Genomic DNA, 26,412 nt, shown 5'->3' with positions numbered 1-26,412 from the left:
ATATTTGGCAGGGAAATAAAGTCCAAAACCACAAAAATAATATCTGCATTTTTTAGATCCCTGAAGAGGAGGAGAAAAATGAAACAGGAGTGCCAATATTTATTTAAAAAAAAAAAAAAAAAGGACCTAAAAAATATTTTAAAAGTTATGTGAATTGAGAAATTATAACGGCACATAATACTCAGCTCATCCTGCACAGCATACCATTACAGGAGCTACTTGGAGGAAAGCTTTTAAGGCTTACAAATAAAGAAACATTTTACACAGAGGCATGTTATAAAGAAGGGGAAAAGAGACCTTAATGTAGAGAGAACATTGTACTAGACCAAAATGTGCAAAGAAAAAATGATAACAGTATTTTGGTGAGATTTTGGAAGTATTTAATATGATTATGGGACTTGAGGGCAAGAAGATGTTCTTAAAGTTGCCTAAATGTATAAGTCAATAAAACAGTAGGACATTGAATTAATTTGAATTGTCCTTTCTGTTTCTTTACATTCTCTGATTCCCATTTTAGAAAACAAAATACAAGGTGTTTTGTTATTTGAACTTACCTGATTTTGAATTTTCTTAATAAATATAACTGCTTTTTACACTTGTCTATGTTGACATGATATATCCCTTGTTGTAGTGTGTACTTGTTTTTCCTGCTAAATCTAAAAGTTGGTCATACTCAGTATTTCATCAAACATTTTGGAATTATAAATGCTTACTCAGTGTGGTATTTCATAAACCCTTGGGGTGGGATTCCATGCCATCAATGTCTATCATCTCAATCTGTATTTAGAGTATGTGAAGGAATCATGCAGTGTACCATGTACCGATGGTTAACTCTGGGTTGTTAGATTGTTCTGGAGAAGAAGGTTTGCTATGCTTCCATAGGAGTCATTTGTTTTAGTGCATGAAGACCTCATTCAGAATTTCTCTTTTTCCTTGCTGCAAATTGCAATGCTTGACAACTCTTGAAAAAGGGAAATCCAAATCCCTGACAGAACAGAATTTTTTTGATTTTCAGTAATTAATTTCATGCATTTCTGACCTCTAAAAGCATACAGTGATGCCAAGTTATTTTCTAAATGCCTATTTTGCACATGGGCCAGGTGCATAACCACACTTCTGTGGCTGGCTGTAGATGGCACTCTGATGAAATAACCAAACACTGTGAATCATTTTTGTGAAGTCTTCCATGTTTTCTCCAGCATGGAGCGTGTTCAGTGAAAGGCACCAGGGCTTGTGAAAGGACTAGAGAAAATTTCTTGTGGGAAACAGCTGCGGGAGCTGGGAGTGTTTAGCCTGGAGAAAAGGAGGCTCAGGGGGAACCTTTCCACTCTCTACAACTCCCTGAAAGGAAGGTGTAGTGAGGTGTGGGTCAGTCTTTTCTACCATGCCTACAATGTGAAGACCAGGGGAAATGTCCTTAAGCTGAGACAAGGGAAATTCAGACTAGATATTAGGAAAATTTTTTCATTTTCTTTTCACCACTCATCAAACAAACCCACAAAAAGACAAATATATTACATGTTAATGATACATGCCTTTTGCACTAGATATAAACAAAGTTTGAAAAATGTTACAGGTATCAATCAACACTTTCATTGAGAAATCAGGTTAGAATTAAAATATCCTGAATTAGAAATGTGGTTTCAAAACAAAAGTTGTGAACTTCCACTGAAAACAGTGGATTCAATTCACATACATAGTCATTAATGAATCACCCCAAAGAGCTATTTTAAAAAAAGGAAATGTGTAAAAATTCTTTGCGATAGCAAAAGTGATCGTTCTTACTGAATAGTTAGTGGCTGAGAATGAATAGTATTGTACAGGCTTTTTTCCTTGATTTCCTTATAGTGCCTGATTTTGTGATTACTTCAATTCCACGAACAATAATCAAAAGAAAATTACGGGAATATCCTTTTGCATGCTGTGTCTGGTGCTATGAGTTACTAAAAAATAGTATAAAGCAACAAAAATGAGCCTCAGTATTTAAGTGTTCCTTGTGTGGAGATAATCTACCAGGGATTCAAGAAAAATGGACACTAGTATTTCAGGTCTTCTGGTTAGTGCAGAATTCCAGCTGTTAATTAACAATTCATTATCAATAATTGAATAACTACTGAAGAATGTTTATGATTAAAAATGCATTGATGCTTAATTGAAAGGAAAAAAAAAGGTCTTGATTACATCAGAAATAAAATTAAAATAATGGAGCCTTCATATCTGATCCAAATAGGAAAGCACTTTGGTAATGGCTCTGCTTCTTTTCTGTAGAGCTTTCCATCTGCATCCCATGCTGCTTTACTAACCTAATCTAAATAAGTGTCACCAACAGATGTATTTCCATAGTACAGAACCTTGAGTTTTAGAGACTTCTCATTTCCTTGTTAGGTGAGAGCTTCATCTTGCTACAATGTATTCTACCAAATTGGTATTTTTTAAACACAAACATATTCCTAAGTGAAAAGGTTTTCTAAGGAGAAATGAGTTTTAAACCAAACACCTACAAATGATACTAAAATTGAAAAGTGTGCTTAGTTCAAATGTAGATACTGGCTGGTCATTTTTATTTTAATAAAACCAGCATATCTGCAATGTATCTAGAATTCTGGGCTTGTCATAATTTTTCAACTATTAAAACATGCCTAAGCAGGAAGACTTAATGAATGTTTTTAGGACAAAAACTCATAAAACTATCAAAATAAGGAGTACTGACTTTAAGTATAAGCAAAAAAGTGTTGGAATTCATGGAAATGTTGCCTTCAGATAACTTAGTAACATAATTTCAGTATATTAGCATAGTGAAATGGTTATTTCCATATTTTTATGAATAATGAAAGATACAATATATGCAGTCTGTAAAATATGTAAAATAGACATTGATGTTCTATGAGGAAGTGAAAAGCTAAAAATCATACTGGAAGAAAAAAGGGTGTATAAGCCTTTTAAAGGGTTCAGATGCAGAAAAATAAAATTACTTTGAATTGGCTGTTATAACAGCAATAAGAAAGAATCCTGCTACAGTTTCAGTAATATCTGCTGTAAATTGTAGTTATCTAATAATGGGAGGTTTAATGCATCACAAGAAAATTGTGTAAGATGAATGTTATGGAGGATGGCAAAAATGGGTAGTATATCTTGGACAGGAAAACATTACAACAGAAATACTGAAATAATTCAGATAATTTGATAATGGCCAGATAATCTGATACTTGTAGGACTAATAGACAGTTAAGAAGAGTGTAATTGAGGACATTAATTGAATTATAGACTCCTTTCTTTCCTCTGATTTCCTATTCTATTCTACTGTTTTACTGGAGTGCTATCATATGTCATTCACTTAATAGTGGGTTGAATGTAGTTGCAATTGCTGTATACTTAATTAAAAAAGAGGAGGAAGTAAAAGGCAAGTAGTGTATGATTGGTATGCAATGTGCTTTTAGTTTTGATCTATAATAACTATGTGGTATATATCAATAAATATATATAATAAATGTATTATTGTGAACCCTCTACTACGCTAATATATAGAATATGGTTAATAGGAAACATTTCTCTTTACAAAAAATATTTCAAACATTTCAAACTCCTTCCTCCAAGAGACTGTTCTCATATTTTAGCTTTTTAAATGTGAGTGGTTTCCTCAGACTTTCTTCTCTTTCATTTAAAACCTGTGTATTTACAAAAATTATGTATCAGACAGCAGCAGAATGCATTCAAAGAAGGAGAGTGCTTAGATCTTCAGAGCCATTGTTCTTATCCACCTGAATTTCACATACGTGATACCAGTGGTATCCTAGCATCTGATTTCAATGAAAGAAAATCAAGGAAAATTTAGTTTATTTAGTTTATCAAAGAGAAGACTAAGCAGTAAGTGGATCCAGTCTGTAATTACCAACACAAGGAAGAGTCACCTGATACTAGAAAGCTCACAGACAAAAGTGTCAGAAGATCTATCATAGTTCAGTAGAAAAATAAGGTGCAGATATTTAACCATTCCAACAATTTAGTGTATGAGGTAGCATTCCACAGCTGACCTGTGATTGAATGGGGGGAGCCCATAGTCTTTTGCACGTGTCTGGGTGATCTCCAAAGAATCGAGTTCCTTCCCTTTTCCCAAGCTGTGTTTAACTAGTGTGGAAAGCTGAGGTGAATAAAACAGTGTCATCAGCCACAATGTTGGTCTAAGAGTTCTGTAGGTAACTTACTATGATGTAAACAGTACAGGGGGAATGCTGTGTTCCTCGAACCAGTCTCTATCAAGGACTGATCTAACATCTGAATGCTTTTCCATGTGCTGAAGCATTTTTGTGTTGTTGCTGTTATTAACATCCTCTCTGAAATAGGCTCATCATGTTTATCAGAGAAATGTACACCAAGCACACAAACTGAAATTAGCTTTTTCATATATGGAAAGGTGTTACTAACTTGAAGCCACATCAGTGAAAAGATTGAAGAAATGCAGTTCCCATTTTCTCAAGCATGAAGGATCACTTACAGCAGCAGCATACGGTCTCCCTAACATTTTCCTGTTTAGAAGCTGGGGGAGGTCATGATTAGAGAAAGTAAAGACCTCAGATGAATGAGTAAAGCACTGCAAGCTGGTGTACAACAGTTTTTGTGTACCTAATGGAGAGCAGAGAAATTCAGTCTCTTCAGTCTGAAATGTTCCTTTAGGGAAGGTGCTCACTGTATTTTCTTTGTTTCACGGAGGCTGCAATTCTCTCCGTGGCTGCAGCCTAGGTAAAGGCACAGTCTACAGAGCCTGGGAAATGCAGATCGGTGTGGTCCCAAACAAGTGACTCCTCCTAGGAGTGCCATGGCAGAGCCCACCTAAGCAGAGGTGCAGGGTTGAAGAGAGCCTGCCAGCTGATGAAAATGATTGGAAAAGAATTGTTCTACACTACACTGATGAGACAAGATAATAAAAATGACATCTAATGAAATTGTATCTTTTTTGTCTTTTTTGAACATCCAGAACATGGAAAGAAAAGTGAAAAAATACTCGATATTACTATCTAGTCTTATGTTAATACACTCTATTGAGAAAATTTAAAATGGGAAAAGCTGTGCTAATTTTTAGCTAATTTATTTAAAAATATTTTCACATTAATTTTAAAATGAAAAATTAAAATTGTTAAATTTTGTCTATGGTTTGGGGTATTTGATGTATCTAACTTCAGAAAAATTATTCTGGTGACATACTGATTTTGCTAATTTTTCTACTTATTAATAGAATGAGAGGACTTGTAATTTATGACCCTGAAATGGATGTGAATAGCAAGTTATATTTGCACAAGGCAGCCTCAGAAGTAAATCTTGTATCTGATAGATAACTGACAACTGTGTCATGCATGCTGTTGTAAGAAGATACAGCTAAACATAATTGCAAGTGTGTCTGTTTCCCTGTATGTGTTTGTAGAGATTGGGTTTTTGGTGTTTTTGAGAAAATTAATTTGATGTGATGTATGAGAAGTAGATCTTAGGAGTATCAGGTTACCATAATTACTGATATTATTTTAACTGTAGGTACTTCTTTTTTTGCATTTCTTAAAAACATTCAAGTTCATTTTAAGTCACTGTTTTTAGCTGTTAAAGAGACATTAATAACTCAATTGAATAGGTAAAATTTCCTCTGTTCTCATACAATGTTTTATCAAAAAATTCTTGCTAATAACTGTCACCTTGATTTTCTTCAAAGGTCCTTGCCTATACTGAAGGGCTTCATGGAAAATGGATGTTCAGTGAGATTCGAGCTGTTTTTTCAAGACGTTATCTTCTACAGAACACAGCTTTGGAAGTGTTTATGGCAAACAGAAGTAGGTCATAGTTTATATTTGTTCCATAATATTGTGCTAGTGGTTTTTGGCTTTTTATTTATTAATTTTAAAATTAAAACTCTGTGCTTCCTTTGATACAGTGCTTATGTCTGTTCTATAATGCTTCCATTTGTATGTATTCAGTGCAAATTTTATTAAAATCAACACATAAATCAATCTCACTGCTTTCTGTGCGGCAGTGCAATTTATTTAAAGAACCAGATCATTGCAATTAGTAAATTCTTCAAATGTTGGACAGGAAATTTGCTTTTTCTATTGTCCCACCTTCTCCTCAATTGTCTGTAAATATTTTAGTGGGATATATAAAAGGATATTTCCTTTCCTAATTATAAAATTAATTAAGGTTAAAAACTGCCAGAGCAAGAAATGGATCTACTTGGTTTTCTGTATGTGCTACTCTGAATCACAGTTCACTGGCTGGTGAGGTGTATAGTGGTCTTTTACCCTCTGATGTAAGTTTTGATTTCAGCTGGAGAGGGAATTAAACAATTCCTTCTTCTTGGCTGTTTTAAGGCACTAGTTAGAAGAGCAAATAACAGCTTCTCATTTTATGGGTTAATAATAAAGTGCTTCCTCTGAAGTAAACAACACTCAGGTCTTCTGCAAAATGGGAGACTTAATGCTAAAATGTTAACCAGCTAATTATACATAGGTGTGAAGAATGTCAGGAATTTCTGTTGTACCTTGGATCCCCAGGAGGATAAAAGTGGAGCTGACATCTCTCCCCAAATAAAAACTCGAGCATTTAAAAAATATATGCAGGTGAAGAAACAGATTTCTGCAAATGTTTTACTGGTACATATTTTCCTTTCCTCATTTAGCTTCTGTTATGTTTAATTTTCCTGACCAAGCAACAGTGAAAAAAGTTGTGTACAGCTTACCACGGGTTGGAGTAGGAACCAGCTATGGTTTGCCACAAGCCAGGTAATTTATTAAATACAGTTTTTATATTTTGTGTTTATTATATTATACAGTTGATTATTTTTTAAATGTCAGTACTAATTATTTCTGTTAAGAAACTCTTGTTTTTATTTTTCTTAAGGTTAGTTTATTTCTTACTATATGGCCTAAGGGAATGGAAGTAAAAGTATTGTAAATTAGATAATTAGATTTTTTCTTTTTCAATTACAGGAAATAAGCACCTTCCATTGAAAATACTTACACCTTATCTCTTCAAAGTCTGGTTTCCAGTCAAGTTATATAAATGTATAATCAAATGTTCATCCTTGCTGTAATTGTTATGCAGGATGTGAAATTGAACTTGACTAGTTTTTGTGTTTGCTGAATGTAAATTATTTTATATATATGAATATGTGGGATTTTACTTCATTTCTTATCAGTGTAGTGGCAACTTTGCAATTTCCAAATTTCTTCCCTTCATTAGTGTAATGCATTCTTCTTCTTTTCTTTCCAAAATTGAGGAGCATATATATTTTTGAAAGAACAATTAAGATTGGGTTTTAGAGATTTTCACATACTATGGACAACTACTTTTTTATTCCCTCATCAATGTTAACATCAAATCAGCTTATGACCAGAAATAAGACTGGAAGTTGTCGGATCTTATATTATAAAAGTATTACTGTTTCAGGGATAAGTGGGATGATCTTCATGTGTATTTCACTGTGTTGGAGGGGGAACATTTTTTGTTTGTTTTTTAGTTCAGGATTAACTTCTGGTCAAAATGAGACAAAAATAAAGAAATACTAAGGAGTGAGGAAACAGCATGATATTAACAAAATATGGTGCTTTGGGCTCAGACCCCCATTTGGCTTGATTTGCCCAAAAAGCCAATGACATAATCATCAATGTAGTGTCTGGGATGTGTATTTCCCTAAGTCATTTCCTACAAAATAAAACTTCACATTGTCCTTGTTTTATTCCTGTGCAAAATGCGAAAATACTCTGAAATGTCAAAGCATTTGTAGAATTGGAGAACTGTTTCATTCCCAGATGAACATCATTCCCTGTCATGAGCCCAAGAGTCCTAAGGCTTGATCTCCTGAATGTGCTGAAGTCTTTAGGCAAACTGCCATATTTCTCAAGTTTTCAGTGAGATCAAGGCAAAGTTGGGGCATTTATTTGGAAGGCGCATCTTTAACTAAAGTTAAAGGAAATGCTGTCTCTAAATGGAAAGTAATAGTATTCTTTTCTGAAATAGAAATGGCCACATGTTCTAGCACAAACAAAATGCAAATTTCTCAATCAGAATTTCATATTTACAGTGACATTTTTTACTTTTGAAATTCATATCCTTTGTGCATTATTCAGTGAGTAATTGTCTGAAAAATTTGTTGATATATAATTATTTAGAAAAGTTTCAGCTTCAATATAATATGCAGTTATTTGCATACCTTTTTGATTAAAGTTCAAATTGAATCGAAAATGGGCTTGCTAGCCTTCAGAATATATCTGGCATATGGTAGTGAAGTTCTTTTTCTTTCTTTTTTTTTTTTTTTGTGTAATCAGGATATGATTTATGCACAATAAAGACTCCATAATCATGGTTCTTTTTCTTTTTTCCCCTGTTTACATTCCCTTATTGTCTTCAGTAGGATTTCAGTGGAATAACTGGGGAAATGTGGCTCTATAACTGCTCTGTAGTCAGTCTTTTGTTGATGTTAGAATATAGTTTTCCTTCCTATGAATATGTTGGCTCTGGAATGCTAGTTTTTAAAATTATGCTTATTTGTATAACTAAAATAAGGCAAAATTATGCTGAGTAACCAAAAGGAGCTGCTATACTGAGTAAAACATTATCCTTTTTTTAATCATCACAGTTTTCCAGATTAAGTTGTACCTTAAGAAGAACCAAAAGAAGACCTTTCTGGTTGTTTTGCTCAAGTTCATTAGTTCTATTTATGCAAGTAATATTTCCTCTCTGGTACTATGATAAATGTCACCTTGAGTTAATTATAGTATCATAAAGGCTCGCATTAATGATGGAAACATTCCAAAGAAGTAAATTACTTTTAATGCAGTACATGGCTTTTAGGTGTATTTGTGTTTTCCTAGTGAAATCCTGGAATTAAGAAAGGTGAAAGGAAGTAGAAGTAAATAGAAACATTTATGATCTAATAGCTCAAAGGATTAGAAGCAGGTGAACCATTATGACTTCCTAAGACTTTGCAGACCTGCTGTTCAGAGCAAGTCTTCAGTTTGCCTCTTTGCTGCCTTTCTAAGCAGCTTGTTTAATGCTTTGATTCAACAGAGTTCAAGCCTGTGCTTAATGTTACAATGAAGTAATTACATCTTTAAAATCAGTCACATGTTGAAGAGTTCAGTCTGATTTGGTAATCAAATTAGTCTGTCTTTGATAAATGTATTTTCACTGTTCCTGAAACATGTTGCATTGATTGTAGTTTCCTTATGACCTTGCCAAATGATACAACTGGGCAAACAATGCTGTGTCTTTTAACTTCTGCAGCTCCATATGTTTCTACATAGGTATAATAATATCCACTTTTTTAGCATAGTATTATCAGACTATTTTTTATGGTTCTAACCCCTCAGGTGTTAGAGGGGACATACACATTACTGATGTCTTTTTATTGAGGGCAATATCACAGCTCAGAAATCAGCTGTGTGCTGCCTGATGGTTTCATAGCCTACAGAGATCAAAGAATTGGTAAAAGTTACAGTATCTTTGCCACTAAAGATACTGACACCTTCCCCTGAAATTCTGTGAGCTGTTAATGCATTAGAGAAAACAATGGCTTCAGTTAAAAAAAATCAAGAAATTAATTTTTTTTTTCTGGAAAAAAAAAGTATTTTGGCTGTTATAGTAACTATATTCAACATCAGCTCAGCTCTGCCATGTCAGTAGCTTGGTGATGGATTTCCTGATCTCAATACAGCTGATTGCAGAGGTTGAGTTTTGTGAAGGGAGAGAGATAGAAAAACTAACATTTGATGCCATGAAAGTATAAAACCCTTCTTAGAACTTTGATTAAAATGAACACTGATGAGTTTCTTGTCTTTCCTTGGGAATTACTTTCACAAGTCTTTATTTTTTTTAAACTCTGAACCGGAGCAACACAACACATAACATGCAGGTGCAAGATACTTAAATATTTTTTGTATGACATTGCATTGTATCTAACTAAATTAAACGTAACTCTGAAAGGAGGTGTGTCATATTCCACGTATGGAATATATAGCATCCCTTCCTTCACCAAAATGACATGAATTGTTTTCTAAATACATTTAAATGTATAAAAATTGAAAAGTTGGATCATTCTGTTGTACATCAGAGTCTTCTGCAGTTCCCATTTTGAGTAGATATTTTGTGGTTCTCTAGAAGCAAAGGGAGCAGATTCATATGTGCATCTTCATATTGGTGATGGCATATTGAAGAAAGAAATGGTTTGATCAAAGTTGGGTGGTTTTAGCAAAACAGAAAACAGTGGGTCTTCCTGTCTTAGTTGAAACAAGCACGTGTGGAACCAATTTATTGTGCATAATTTCTTCAAGTCTCTGCTGAAAAGAATGTGAATCTTTCAAATGCTGTAGATATGGAGTAAATAAGGATGTTTTTAGTATATTTTGATTTTCTGTAGAGTTCACTCAAATCAGGCATTCAAATGCAAAGTCCAGCACTTGACAGTTTATAGATTTTTGAGACTCCCTAGGAGATTGTGAATAAAGTCAGAAAGCAGCTACTAAGCCAATACATAAATGTTGTTTTGTCATGGGAGGAACAGAAAGTCTGTGACAAAATGCTTTGTAAATTTAATGATCTTTTTTAGTATTTTTATTTTCTGTGTTTATTAATTTGTATGTAGCATTAGTCAGAATTTACTGTAAAATATATGTCTTTTAGAGTTGTACTGTAAAAATAGTTATTCTATGAAATGCAATATTAACTATGATTACATTTGGATATTTCTTTAGATAAATTGTTTCATAAGCATTATAGAAACAATTTTGAAATATTTTGCATTGTCTCCAGTGTACTGCTAATTGTATTTACCTTTGGTATCCTATAGTCTACTGTAAAATAAGACTAGCCAAACTGGCAAGACCTAACATACTGTTATTTGTGTAAATGTACTTGCATGGTCATTTTTGCATGCCCAGTTTTGGAAACTGAAATACGGCAGACGTTGACAACTTACACACTGGCAATTTAGACAAATAATTGTAATAACTGTAATACACTCCAGTCACATGCCAATACTCACTCATCCTTTCTCTGGAAAAGGAGTTTAGTGCATCTCCAGAAGTATATGCATTTATCTTTAGAAGTAAGAGGGTTCGCATTTTTGTAAACACTACCCAGTTTGACACCTTGTATATGACAAAGTTTTAAGAAGATACTCAGCTTCCAGAGTCTAGAAATAACACAGGGTGCAACTGAAAGCTGAAGCATTAGGTGTCCCTATTTAGTCTTGATAAGCTGTGTAAATACTACTACATACATTCTTCAAATTCACTGAATTCACCCATTAGGAATTGTCCTTTTTATTGTTGTTATACCTGTTCTTAACAGGTATAAACATTTCTCTATTTTTACACATTCCTAAGATCAAAATTTATTTAAAAAAATGTATCTGAGGAGATGAATTTATTTTCTTTTTAAAGATTTCCTTGTCTTTCTTTTTTTAGGCAAGAACTATTTTCTCTAGAAATGAGTTTTGAACAATGCGACTGCTTCTGCTTGTTGCTTAATGCGTTAGTCTAGACTGACTGTAGTCCGCTATATTTTACCAACCAGGGACAGTATATACAATGGTTAATTTAAGACTTGCTGCATGGTATTTGTTTATTGTGATGTTGTCAAATTGAATATAGAACAGCTGATGTTTTCTGCTTTTCTCTTCCTTGGCATGTAGTTTGATTCTTTCCCCCTTATTCAACTATGTAAGTTTCAAAAAAAAAAAAAAAAGAGTGTGGAAATTTAGTATCATAGACACTTCTGCTCCTCTTCCAAATTTGAATTAAACGCAATTTAAAAGTCATTATGAAGAGACAGGGAGATGAAAATGTGAGCAGATAACTGAGTAAAATTTGTTTCTTTCAGAAACCAGGCTGTAAATAGAAATCTTCAAGCTTACTGGGATATAGGAAAGAATCATGAGTAGTTGACCATAGAGGAGGTGCACAAATTGTGTAATAAATATAGTCAACCTGTGATGGAAGTGTATGTCACTTTAATCTACCACTCACATTAATGAACTTTTCTCAATATATCCTTTTAAAATAGGGAAATTATATTCTTCTCTTATTCCTTCTGGACAAGCCTGGCACCAAGAGGTCTGCAGTTTCTTTTAATCCCAGTCATTTAACCAGATTCAGAATAAAATAAACCATAGAATACATTATTCTGATTTATTGCAATGCTGTAATAGAGATAAAATATAGTTCCTAATTTTATACATTTTTGAAACAAGGGTAATAGCGTCTTCTTGACCTCATTAAATGAAATAGAAAGGCCTCTCAGATTATTTGAAATTAATCACACTAAAAATGTTGCCCTGCATCTTAACAATTAATGAGACTCTTAAAAAATCATTCTTTAAATGTATTTCCTAGGAGAATCTCTTTGGCCACACCCCGACAACTTTATAAATCCTCCAACATGACTCAGCGCTGGCAGAGACGGGAGATATCCAACTTTGAATACTTGATGTTCCTTAATACTATAGCAGGTAAGGCTTCTGGCTTTTTAATCACTCATAATATGTTTATGTTTGTCAAAGTCTTAAGCAACGTGACTTGATAGAATACATTTATTCCTCTAGAATTCAGCTGCATCTTTGTGATATATTCTGAAACACACATGTTACATTTTATCAGAAAATGCACAACCTATCACAGAGATTTTAGATTCATGTATTACTGTGAAGGCTGTTCCTTGCTCCCCCTCTGCCATTTCCTCTGCTGACAGCTTTGTCTGAAGCTTTATTAGAGTCAACAAACCATTGCCAGAGAGTGTCTGGAAATAATAATGGGAAAATGTAATTTCGCTACTTCATCATTCTCAGCAACAGCAACTAGACAGCAGAATAACAACAGTATTCTGCCTAGTACAGATGTCACCTGGATTGTGGTATGATTAGATTACAGCATCTTTTCTCATTTGGTTCTTTGAGATGAAATATAATATCAGATTAGATATTTAAAATAAGAAATAACTGCCATAGACATCCATTTGTTATTGGCAAAAGATCTTTTCTGGCAATTGTCATTAATTAAACATTCAGGAAGATATTATTTCTTTCAATTTCTCTTTCTATGTGTTAACTCCAGTGTTAATTTTAAATGTAAAAAGCAGCAGTTTTCTACACCATATACAGAGATTTCCAGGAGGTTGTCTGCTATTATGATTCCTGCCTGTAGCACACATGCTGCTTATGAACCTGCCTGTGGAGAGCCTCATACAGACATTTCACTTCAGTGAGTTTTAATTTGAAACCCAAATTAAATTCCACCAGGCATCACTTTGTAGTTGAGTGCTACAACTCTCATTTTACTTGGTCCTGACTTTTATGCTCGAGGTTGTCCTCAGGCCAGACATAAGACACATGTAAGTGTGAAACCCAAAGGTAGCACTTGTTATGCTGACCAGTCTGGGGACAGTCACAGTGTTCTTCCCAGTAGGGCAGTGGCAGAATTCAGGAGCTGTCAAACTTGCTTGCTTTGAACCCTCAGGCATTGGCCTCTGTGCTTAGATTGTAGTCATCATCCATGCATCGAGTCTTACGGACGTTAATAAATGTGTCATCAACTTATCCTAGTGTGATACAGAAGTGTTACCACTGAACAGTTGGAAATCTGAGGGCATGTTTACCTTGTGCAGTGGAGCACAAAGCAGAATCCATGAAACTACCGGAGGTTTGGGCTGGAAAGTCCATATGGTGAAGCCCAGTGCAGACTCACCAGCTTGGTTCCCAAGCATTTTAGCTGTGGTTCTGCAGGTCTCTGCTGGAGGAAGGAGCCCTGCTGAGTGTTTATTGCCTCTGGTGCAGTGCCAGAATGCCTCTATCCTGCTTCTGGACACTGGCCTGTCTCCAGCTGCTCTGTGCCTCTCACGCATCCGCTGCCCTTCTAGTGATGAGGAAATGCAGGTGGACCCTTGCTGGTTGCCTGGCTGCCTTACTTAACTTGGAGGATTTACTGGAGAACTGGGAAGTTAGCCTAGGTCCCTTCAGTCCTTGTCCAGCACATTATCAACAGAACTGTCCTTTGCTGGTAATTTCCTTTTAATGTATTCATTTGTTCTGTGAGCAGTGAATTTAAGATCTTTAAATGAGAGTAAACAAGAGATAAGCCATTTTAATATATATTTTTTTAAATTTTTAATCAGTTCAAAACTCTGAGGTAATTTTTTTTTTAGGTATCTCACCAAAGCATTCAAACCTGAAACACAGCATTATGTCTGAAGTCCTTTAGAAATTGCAGTAACACTTATACTAAAATATCTATCAGTTACAGGCTTCAGCCTGAACAGTTTCCCTCAGTTTCTCAGAGGTCTCAACAAAAATATTTTTTTTACCTGTGGTTTGATACTAGTGCTGCTGGGCAGGCTTTATAGCCGAACACTTGGGGTGATGGTACAAGACAGGACTCTCTTGAGGTCATTTAATGTCACTCATCTGCCTTGTATCAGGATGGCTTGATATTAGCATTCCAGGTTCCACCTGCTATGCCCAAGGTTTGAAGGATTACTCACTATTTGTTATTTTTTGTGTGTGTTCCTGAATTTCTGTCCTATTTGAAAAAACTATCCCTAGGAGTGTCTGTCTCTCTGACTCAAGGCATTTAATTTCTAGTAGATTTGTTAGTATCAGTCTCTTATAGATAAATCTCATTTGTTCATGTTCAATTGGTTAATTGCATAGGATGCCTTACTCATTTCTCAGAATTGTCTACCATCTCATAAAATGTTTCAGCAGTATATGATTTTTTTAAAAATTAGAATATAATTTCTCCTTGGTAGATGAACTTGCCAATGACATACACAAAACCTTTTCTGAAAATAACATCAGAGAATAAAATCTGACTGAAACCCAACAGGCAATTCTATACATTACAATAAGGTCTTTATTCCAGTTTGGAACAAACCCCAAAATTTTCCACTTTTTGACAGAAGCAAAAAATCCCCTCAAGTTGTTTTTGGAAGATCAACCAGATTTTGTAGTTTTAATGAAGTCTGCACTTCATCTAGAAAGCTCAGTTCCAAAAACACATGAAATGTTTTGGGGTATTTGCTAAGAATCTCCTCATAAAGTTTCTGGCAAGGCAGAAACCCACCCACAATAGAGTGCACATGAGCTCGAAGTCTGGTCACAAGGGAAGAAAGTATCTAAAAAGAAATATATGTTAGAAAGTCTAGAAGTTCTCACATCCCCAAGCTGATCCTGACTCCATCATTGCATGACCTTGTACCACCAGGGCCTGAGATCTGGGAAACTGCAGGGTCGAGAGCTGTGAAGCAGCCTGAGTGACACCACTGCTTTTACAGCTGTGCTTGCATTTCTGTAAGTCTTTTTGAAAGATGTTCCTCAAAAATATTTCCCTTACACAAAATAGGTGTTTTTTGATGAAGCACTAACAAAATTAATAACTCTACCAGAAATACAGTACTGGAAGAGAAGAACCTCTACTAACTTGTTGCCCTGTTTTTGATAACTGCCCAAGTACGCCTGTACTAAATAGACATAAAATCTTATATGCACTGTAGGCAGGACCCTCAGCAGTCAGAAGAAAATACAGAATTTTCTACTTTGTACACAAAAATAGAGTACTGAATATACTTGTGACCTCCTTTCCTAAGTAAACATGTACTTTCTTTTCTTTCTTCTTGGAAATCCAATTTCCAATTACAGTCCTAATTATACTCTTTTGTAATGAGAGTCCATAAGAAATATCCACTTATAAGTTACAAGTTCTTTGCCAGTAATTGTTAGCATAGCAGCAATGACCTAGTTTTAGAATATAATTGTTTATTTAAGCAGCGTCTTATTCTCTAGCAGTATTCTTGTTTTCAGCTATTGGATATATTGAGAACTATATCCATCCTTTTTTTTTTTTTTAATTCATGTTGCCATTAAGCGCCTACTGGCTTATTCAGCAAATCTGAGCTGTAGTTTAGTCAGAAATATGGAGGTTTGACACATAAGAATTGTGTATTATCTACAGGTATGTGGGTGGTAGGTAAGGTCACTTCATTGCTTTTTCTTCTCATCCAAATAGAGGTCCACTAACAAAGTGGTTTAGCACATCTTTTGCCCATTCTTTGTAGCTTCCCTTTTTTTCTTACAATGGTGCTTAATTAGTCTCTAGCCCTCTGCAAAAAAGTAAGAAAGCACTCATGTTTCTTTGTGCTCCTCCTCTGAAATTACACAAGGAGCAGTAGCCTTGGAAGAGTGATGCTCAGAAGAGAGGGTTCTGACACCAGTTTACATCTCTCATTGTGACATCATGCAGCTGGGTCCTTTCCCACAAGAAGTCCTTTGCCTGTTTATTAATACTGATAATTACACTGGTTGGTCTCTGTATAACAGAACTGCTGAAATACATAACATTAATCTCTTCTTAAATCTCTCCCTGGCTTGCTGGCATGTCTGTCCATGAGAAGCATGGCCCCCGGCTGTTCTATATGTCCTTAATATTTGAAGTATCCTCTTGAAAAAAAATCCATCATTCTGTGACATTTTCTTTAATTCTTACATCATCCTATTACCCCCTAGAAACATTGCCCTGCTTCATGTTTAGATTATTAGTTTCTGCTATTTCCATACAAATTTCCTATCCAATCCTATGTCTGATTGCTGGCACTTGTGTTGGCCTGATGTCTCATTGCAATTTCAGTTCAAAATCTGTCTCCATCTTCAAAACTCTCGAAGGCCTTGTTTCAACCTGTTTCTCTGGCCTTCTAGTCAGCTATTTTCTCACCTCCCTGTTCTGTCTTCAAGATCTTCACCTCTTTCTTGCCCTCTTTTCTGGCTCGAGCATATTTCATCGTGTTTACAGCTATGGGCATTCCTCCCAAAGGTAAAGACTGCACTCTGCTACTTATCAATCAGTCTTAGTGTTATACTCTCCATGGCCCTGGTTTTTGTCCTGGCTGTAGACACAAGCCTTCCTGGTCACCTCCCCCCTCCTCCCTCTACCTGCTTCATTCTCAGGGATCCTTTTGTTTTTGCTGTGATTATACTAATTGTCCTCTCTGCATGGGACCAGTCAACTGAACCCTCTGGGTGATACAGGAAACGAGGAATTTTTACTATTCTCAATTAAAAGATTATTAAAAAGAGTGCTTAAAAGTAATCCCACTACAGCAAAAGGTATCAAGAGGAGTGGGAACAAGGAACTGTTTTTTAATATAATTGCAGTGCTCACTGGTTTAGCTAGAAGTGTAGATTTCAAATTTATTTTTCAGTATTTAACTAATTTCTGCTGTTTGATTTCAAATTGCAGTACATTAAATGTGTACTTGCATTTGTATTTATTGGAACTTTAATTCTTTTAAATCCTACATGCCACTGCTTTTAAAAGAAATGAAGAATAATTGCATCCATAATTTTTCTGAGTAATTTCTTGTAGTGGACAGGGTTTATTTTTAAAGGTTTATGGAAAAAAATTACATCTTCAATTAGGTAATAAATTCAGATGAACTTCTTCCCCTCACCTTTTTTTTTTTTGCCTGTTTAGCATTTTCCACTTTTTTACTCTGTGATGTACAAGCCCTCACTGGTTAATTATGTATATATTTAGCTACTGCATGTGTTGGGCTTATTATTGTCATCTAATTAGATGTAACTTGAACTACTTACTTCCAGAAAAATCATTAAAAATTCTTTCCTAATGACCTAGAGATGACAAAATGTCTGTAAAGTGTGAAGAAGCAGACAAGCACAGGAACATCGCTCTTAAAGAGTGTTAATCCAGATGCTGCAATCATCTAATTAAACAATATTTTGCTGTCATTAACATTTTCACCAAGGAATTGCAGTTATAATTTCTTTGTCAGCTGTCTCAGCTCACTTTACCTTAGAAACTAAAGTGCCATATAAAAACATTAAATTGGATGGTTTAATTAAAAAGTTTTTTTTTTTTTTTAATGAAGAAACATATCCAGTATTTCTGAGATCTCATTTACTATGCCTCATTTTTATTGTTCAAGTAGATTAGTGTCACAGGGCTTGCGATATTTAATATTCAGCCTTTAATATTAATCTCTGTAAGCCTACTTGAGGGAAAATCTGAAGGCTCTGAAAAGATATAGGGACTACCAATAGTCTTACAGGTTTATGTTCTATATTTATTTAGCTAAAGAAAGGACCAAATAATTCTTGTTGGAAGGACCAGACAATTGATGAGATGTATAAGTATATTCATCTGCTGACTTTACTCTGAAAATAATCAATTGTGAAGCCAGAACAGATCAAGACAGCATTTCTAATAAAGTGAAGCCACTAATATTTATGCATGTTTTGAATTAGGGATTTGTAATCCCATTATAGGCCTAGATCACTGTCCTCTGCTCAGATAAGTAGAGATGTGTGGTCTTACCTTGTAGGTTTGGTCTCCTTTCTCAATTTAAATTAGTTTCATCTTCTCAAGTCAGTTTTATTTGTTGATATTAAGGAGGAAATTGATGGATTGAAAAAAATCAAATCACTAACTTTTTTATTAAACAAAATAAGAACTATTCTTAGTATTTATTATCTTCATAAATAAAACATGTTTTATAAAAATTGAAGTAGGAGAGAAGAGAATATTTTAGGTTTTTTCACAAGACTTATATTTACCAAATACATAATCTTGAAGGCTTCATAATTTGCAACTTATCTTACCTAAACTGAGAGAGAAGCTGCTTCAAATTATTTCTCACTGTGAGTTAAAAAACTGCACAGAGGAGTTACTGCAGTGTTCTGACATGGAGCTAATGTCACATGATAATTTCTTCATGTGTCTATACTATAAGTAACCCCTCAGAAAAAGAGAACTCATACACCAGTGAGGCTCAGGATTGCTTTTTCCTTGGCCTCTTCACATATTTATGATTTTCCCATATGGAACAGGAACAAACAGTCAAAATCTTGTGGACTGAATATTGAAATTGAATTAGTATGAAATGAATGAAATAAGTATCAAAATTAAATGAAATCACAATATGAAAAAAAATCTCAATTTCAAAATAAAGCATAATCTTTTATGACCCCACATTTCCTTTCAAAATTTTGCAAAAGGATGTTCTTGCTTTTTAAATACTTCTATAAAATGGTTACAGTTGAAGATTTGTATTACTATGAGCTCTTTTCCATACAAATTTTCATTCTGCAGATTCTTAATTTTTGCTTATGCTTTGTAATTGACCACAGTCTTCTCACTCATTCTCTTGCTGGATCTCAAAGTTCTTTAAGTCAGCTCTCTGCATAAACACAAATGTCTTTCTGTTTGAAAGATTTTGCATGCTCTTCTGTTAACTTAATTAAACATTCTGATGAGAATTCTGGTAAGAAAAACATTTATTGTATGAAGCAGTAGTTTTATAGAGGCCATATTTTAAAGCACCCTAAATTTGATAGTCTCAAGAAACTTTGCAAGTCATATGCAATTAAACCCTTGCCAAAGAAGAAAATAATATTCTGATTTGAAGGATGTAGAAAATGAGGCAGATTTGTTTTCCTACAACACATGTAGAGCCCCCTCCCTTTAATTCTATTTAAAAGAATAAATATTCTAGCAGGGCATACCTTTCCTTTTCCTCCCTTACAAGGATAAACTTTGGTATACTCCTTGATATAGTTGTTTGACATATTCATATTCAACAAAAGAGTTGTTTTGCATTCATTCATTCATTCATTTTGATATTAAAGAAGAAATTGTTTTGTTTCTATCCATCTTTATTTGCGTATGTAGTGCACAGTGCTGGAATTGCTTGTTTGACAAAGTTATATTTGCACCTTAATTTTTTTTTTTGTATTCTTGTCAACATCTATGTTTTCAGAGTGTAAAAATGAGGACACACAATTATTAAGACTATTATTCAGTGAAACTATATACAAAATAAAAACATGCTTTTTGTTCATCAACTTCTGTTGAAAAAATAAGGTGCTTGAAGAGCAGTGAAAGTTTCACATTTCATTAAGGCAGAAGTGATTTTTTTGTGGAGAATTGCAACTGCTACTCAGAACAAGGAAGTCTGTGTTTTCCTGTGCCGGGTTTTGTACCCCAGGAATCTGTCCAGAATCTGGAAGGAAGCAGTTAGTGAGACAGGGCTGTAAATCTGTTGCAGGACTGGGAATTGTTAACCTGGATTATTTCAGTCTGCTAATTATATTATATAAATACACGTACACATATATTTATGACCTGATGTTGTTTTTTAAGACTCATGCTGCATATTGTGTGGTTCTCACGATAGCAATAGGATGGACAGTTCTGTACTAAGAAATTTCATTTGTCTTATCACTGAAATGTTAGATTCTACTAAACACTAGAGAATACAAAAATAGCAGTTTCCCAAACACAGTTTTCTTTGTGATGAATTCATAATTTTTAGTTCATTGCAGCTGACGATTGTTCTTTTGAAATGGTATCTATAGATGGTTTTTGCACATTTGAGCTGCTGGGATGACAGCAGTGTTTCTTTCATGATTTGAGAGAGTTGCCTGGGGTAGTCAGCTCTGTCTTTTACATGAGACAACTGTTTTTAAATTTTCGAAGTGATTAAAAAATAGTGTTACAGCAAACATGACTTTCATAACTTTGACTCCACAGTTGCCATGGAATCTCACCATTTCTTCAGTGAAGAAGAACCATACAGGAATGATGGATTAGCATTGACTATGTAGGATAGACCTAGATTTGCAAACCTCAAATTTACACCCTTGCTGTTTGAAGTCTCATTTTATCTTTGCTATCTATGATACTTCATGACATTGCTAGGAAAGTAATTGTTTAGTTCTTTTTAATTTCTACATTCGTGCTATAAAAATATCTTAATGGAAATAAAAAATAAAGTGTTTATTGGCATATGGTGCATTTTGGTTGATTTTAAAAGATACTGTGCTTTTTGTATTATTTTAGTTTGTGTGTTGATTTCTGATTCAAGATAAGTGCACCTAAATGGCTGCTTTTGTCTGGAAGATTTATACCTGATTCTCTCCAAGTGGTGGGAACTGGGAACATGTGATGCAACAAATGTAACCACTAAATTTTTTTCTAGCTGCACAAGTGGACACTATTTCCTAATTATTAAAACTTTCTTTTTCAATAGGACGAACATACAATGATCTGAACCAGTACCCTGTATTTCCGTGGGTTTTAACAAACTATGAGTCTGAAGAGTTAGATCTGACCCTTCCAGGCAACTTCAGAGATCTTTCAAAGGTATGCTTCATTCTTGTTAAAGAACAGTCAGCCAGACCTTTTAGAAATACATTTTGTTTTATATTTATATCTGGTTAAGTAAGGTCGTAAGCTCACAAAAGTCTGAAATAGATGTTTCTATTTTAGAATTATTTTATACTGAATCTCTATATTATGCTGCTTCCATGTCCCTGACTTATCTGGTTCCAAATCTGCAACTCCTCTGTACCTTCTAACTTATGGAACAGGAGTGCATCTGGCCACTTGATCTCACTAATTATGCCTCTTAGTTTATAAAAGCTGATCCTTTGGAAATAAAAAGCTTTGATGAATATCACTTTATTTTACAGTGACTAGAATAGTAATATAGTATCAGCATCTTCTTTTGATTTAATAGTTAGTAAAGGAATATTTTGTATTTTAGATTCTGGAGTATCTGGTCCTTATTGTTATTTGTTGGGGTTTTTTTCTGCCCAACCAGATCTAGGCACTCAGTACTTTACAATAAAAAAATTCCTAGTGCTTTTTTTTCTCTAATGGCACCGCGTTGTCATCAATATCCAGCTCGGGTACTCTGGTTGTGTTAAGACTGCAGGGAAGGTCTGTCCTGGCCAAGCACAGCAGCCAGCTAAAATAATGGCAAAAAAAGAGGTCTTGAAACTGAGTTGTGGGAAGTATCATTCCTGTTTGCTATCAACTAAGAAATTGTATGCACTCTCTTGCCAGTGAAGGTGGCAAGATAGTGCATAGTCCTGCAACATCCCCAGTGTGAGGTTTCTCTTGTCTGGTGTGTCAGCTTTCCTGCATCCTTACCACAGCTCCTCAGTCAAGAGCGGGAAGTACAAATTGAGTGAGGTTCAAAACCACAGGAAGCTGTCACTCATTGCCTTTAGGAGAGAGGCTGGAGAGGAGAAAATGACCCCCAGGGCCTGTTCTGCAGTCCTGCTCTGCAGACCCTGCATTCCCTTCTGCTGCTGGGCAGACATGAATGTTTCTGGGGTTTATGCTTTAAGTCTGGATTTCTTTCCTCCTCTCCCTGCAAGTACACATCCCGGGGAGCAATGGAGACATCCTGCCCTGGATATTTGACAGATTCATCTCTGCTGGAAAGAGTGTGCTTGCAGTACCTCCAGATGTGTTGTAACCATTCCTGGAAGCCTGCTTTTGTAAGGCATCCAAAATAATTTGAGTAGGACTTGAATTCATAATAGAGGATAGAGACACCTAAGTTTACACTCCCTTTTTATTCTTAAACAAAAAAATAAATAAGCAAATAAACCCAGAATTTACAGTACATTCACAGTATGCCTCAAAAGGAAATAAATTGCTTGATCCTTCCATTAGCTTATGTAAAACTTCTGACATTTCACAGGATTATAGGTATGTTTCACAAATGTGTTTTTCAGTTCTGTAACACCATTGAAATGTGTGCCAAGAACAATAAAAGATCCACAGACGTGACTTAAAAAAAGACCTGTGATCATTTTACACTGGCTTGTTCCCTAGCATGTATAAAAGTACTGCTGGTTTAGAGTTGTTCAGAAAGATAAACCTTTCATTAAGGTGCTTACACTTTTCAAAATCTCTCAAACTCACTTTCTGGACATATTAATAGCACTGCATGTGGTGAAGTGCAACAAGATTAGACAGTGTCTCATGAGTCCTTCTCTAGCTATTTAGTTTGGTTCAATCCAAATTTTTATAGAACCTACTAAAATATGTAATTGCTACAGGAAGTAGTGTAGATTTGTTTTCTTCATGAGTTAGTAAAGACTCCTTTATGGAATTAGTGCATGTATAGCTTATTAAGCATCACTGTGCTGTTATTAGTGCTCTCCTCAAAAAGAAATGTAAAATCAAGTCCATGGCTCTTTATTTTTCATCAAGAATCCATGCAATGTGCACATTTTCTTGCCAATTTAAAAACTTACCAAAATCTATCGGTGGTTTCCTGTGGAACAGCTAGGGTTTTGACCTCTGAAAAGCCTACACAGAACTAGTAAAGGAAAATTACCTTTCCTTTCTGGCAATGTCTGGGCTCCATTTATCCCATGGATGTATGAGAAAACACATATGAAATTTATAAACTGTTGTGGAATACCTCAGGATAATAGGGCTGTTGTCAATTGTAATTGTCAATTTTTTGCAGTGTTCATTATAGTAATATCTGATAGATTTCATTTCACCATGGTTTTAAAAGGAAAAATAGGTTAATGATTTATTTCAGAATGCAGTGGCCGTTTTGTATGGAACGCCTGACTTGGGCTGTTCAGAGTTACTTGCATCCTGTTTCCATTTTTGCATTATCAGTAAAAATTTTAGAAATTCAAATGTCTCTGAGGTATTGCCTTGTCAATTCTGTGTTAATTTTTGATATTGTCCTGTATCTGTGAGTCCCTTCTTTTCTTTTCATGGAGGTGAATCGTGAGTAGTCTGGTGCTTAAAAGCAGGAGTTAATAATTTATTGTTAACAATACTGAAGGAGATTGTGCTATCAAGCCTCAGCCAGACCTCTGGGGCAGGCCCACTCAGTATATTTTCCATGAGGAACAACTTCCTTCTGTCAGATTTTGCCTTGCAATGTAGACATGTTCCTGCAGATTTGATGGCAGATCAGAACCTCCAGCTAAACTGTTGATGGACAAAATCTCCTTTGTCAGGTCCTGACCTTCTGTCTCCCTGTAAATTTTGCCCTCCTTAGTTTCACAAAGCCTCTGTCCTTGCTATTTAGCAATTTATAGTCCTCAAAAAATGTTGTGGTATTATTTAGAATTTTAACAATATTGCATATATTGGTAAAAGCCCACAAAAGTAATGAAATGAAAAGTCACCTACCATGCTTTGTTTTCTTGGTTTTAAATAGTTTTTGTAGTTAAATGTAGGTGCTAAATCTATCTTTTAAAAAGTATTTTGTGTATTGTTGCTCGAAGTTCATACAATACTCCAGTGTCAGTTCTGATAACTGACTACACAATTTTTCAAAATTTTAAATGTTTGTTTGGCTTCCAGGCTCTCTGTATATACAGAAATATATACAGGTGTATATATAATACACCACCTTTGTGATATCACAACTTTTAAGTGAACATACATATCAAATGCAATTAATACGATTTTTGGAGATGAAATTAGGGGTGTTTGTCTTGCTTAGAATGTCGGTAATGGAGTAAAACATGCACTTTGCATGTAGTCCAAACTTAAATTTTGCACATTTGTGCAAAGCTATCTTGAACATGTAGCTTGTCTTTTCCATTCCATTTCATTCTGATTTTATGTGGCACTCCTTATTGTGGTATTTTTACATCCACATGTTACTTGTTCTCTCAGAACAATTATATTTAAATATTAGTCTGAAAATTCCTCTGTCCTTTTCCTTTTAGGTGTTTGGAAATTTTATTCTGAAAGCTTTTTGGTGTTTTTCCTTTTACATATAGTTTTAGATTTAAAACTATAGGCATGGGCATGGAATCTGCCAGAGCAGTGGAATATATTGCACCTCTCATTTGATTAGACAGTGTAGGTTCAAGTTTTATTCATTACATATACAAGGTTAAAGGTTATATTTATTGTTTGACAGGATCAAAAGCTAATGAAAGAGGCTGTCATAGATACATAGATTATCTTTTCAGTATCAAACCATCAGGTGATCTGCTTATTTTCTTCTTTGTTGAGATTTCCTTTAGAAGAATACTTAGGGTATTAAACATTAGTCCAGGAAACATGTACACAGTTTTTACTATACAGTGATTTTTTGTGAGGTTCAAGTCACTTAAAATGTGGTCTGGTTTGTTTGTATAAAATTGTATGACTTTTACTCCTAAATTATAGTGAATGTGTGGTTTTGACATGCTGCATTGTCCCTGCTCATTAAAGTGTAAACGGGAATTTCTCCTCATTTACTTCCAGTCATACATCCTGTTAAATAAAATTATTTCTTCACCAGGCAAAGTAATACTAATATTGACATCTGTATGAAACATCACACACCCATTCATTGAGTGGAAAAAATTATGTTTTGTTAATATAGAAGGTGTTTGACTGATGGGTGGTGATAAGCATAACCACTTTTCCTTATTACTGTGCCATTTCAAGAAAAGGAAGTGATAAAGCCCCAAGGCTTCTAAATGTAATAATGCAAATGAACACATCCAAGTGTGAATATTTCAAGGCAACCACACTTAATACTTCCAAAAATGTATATGCTGTGGAATGGACTTTATGGGCTTATAGAGAGCCCTCCGTTGGAAAAATGAAATAATTTTCTGTAAAATTAAACTTCTCTCTTTATCATATGCAACTCTTCCATCAGCAGAAAAACTACACACAATTAAAGCCAGACAACTTAATGTGTGTTTTTCTCAAATAAACAGTTAATTTACTGAGTAAAACTCTAGTACTATGAATCTCTGAATGCTCTTATATTTGATATTGTTGATATCTGCTTTTCATATTAGGATGCTGAAGAAAAATCTGTTTACTAATTTGGGTGCAATCACAATTTATTTTTAAGTTTAAAATATCATCCTAGGACATTCTATTTATAGGTTGTTGTTCAGTGGGTGTTTTTTTATAAAAAAAGCAAGTAGTCAGGAAAAGGTGTCAGTTTTCTGCTGTAGCCAAATAAAGCCAGGTTCAAGATACCTTTGTACCAGTAAAAATTGTGCAGAATTTTGCTACAATTCTGTGCAGTACATCACAAACAAAAAAACAAAAAACCAAACTAACAAAAAAAAAAAACTAACCAAAAAAAAGAAAAAAAAAACCTAAACCAAAACAAACAAAACAACCCCCAACATATAAGGTTGCTGCTGCATGAATTAGAGTAAATGGGATGCTAGATTCAGTTCTGCTCTCATGAGAGAATATAGTTCTATTTGGCAAACAAATAGATATTACATGAACTAGCATAACACATCCAGTGGATGTAAACACTAGATATTGGCAACATGTGTTAACTTGTTCAAAGGCCAGATACCTAAAGAGATTATCCAGGTAAAAAAAAGAAAGATGTAGTAGTGTGTTTTTTAATGTTACAGTAAATACTTGCCTCATTTTTAAATGTAAGAAAGAAACATAAAATAAACTGAAGTAGCAGGTTTTAGTACCTCAAAAGTAAAGTGACTGAATAGGCTCTGTCATATGAACAGTGTTCTTTTTGGAGTAAACCATTATGTGGGAAGTTAATTCTATTTAATATGAGTCCTTACAGAGAGAGTTTTGCAATAAAAGGACAAATGGTGTGTTTGGAAAAAGC

The 26,412-nt window shown here is 34.6% G+C and overlaps 1 protein-coding gene across 15 annotated transcripts in view; it reads left to right on the top strand.

Moving 5' to 3' along the window:
- The window catches only part of NBEA (neurobeachin), a 457,966-nt gene that overhangs the window by 348,910 nt on the left and 82,644 nt on the right, over positions 1 to 26,412 (top strand). For all 15 annotated transcript variants that reach the window (XM_041719826.2, XM_041719812.2, XM_041719807.2 and 12 more), the window contains 4 exons: positions 5,696 to 5,813; positions 6,656 to 6,758; positions 12,369 to 12,484; positions 21,067 to 21,179. In XM_041719826.2, the coding sequence (XP_041575760.2) occupies positions 5,696 to 5,813; positions 6,656 to 6,758; positions 12,369 to 12,484; positions 21,067 to 21,179 (450 nt within the window). The remainder of the gene's footprint in view (positions 1 to 5,695; positions 5,814 to 6,655; positions 6,759 to 12,368; positions 12,485 to 21,066; positions 21,180 to 26,412) is intronic.

This window comes from Taeniopygia guttata, chromosome 1 (assembly GCF_048771995.1).
Source record: "Taeniopygia guttata chromosome 1, bTaeGut7.mat, whole genome shotgun sequence".
NCBI classification, from domain to species: Eukaryota; Metazoa; Chordata; class Aves; order Passeriformes; family Estrildidae; genus Taeniopygia; species Taeniopygia guttata.
Note: the sequence above shows the minus strand (reverse complement) of the source record. Positions and strands in the feature narration are given on the sequence as shown.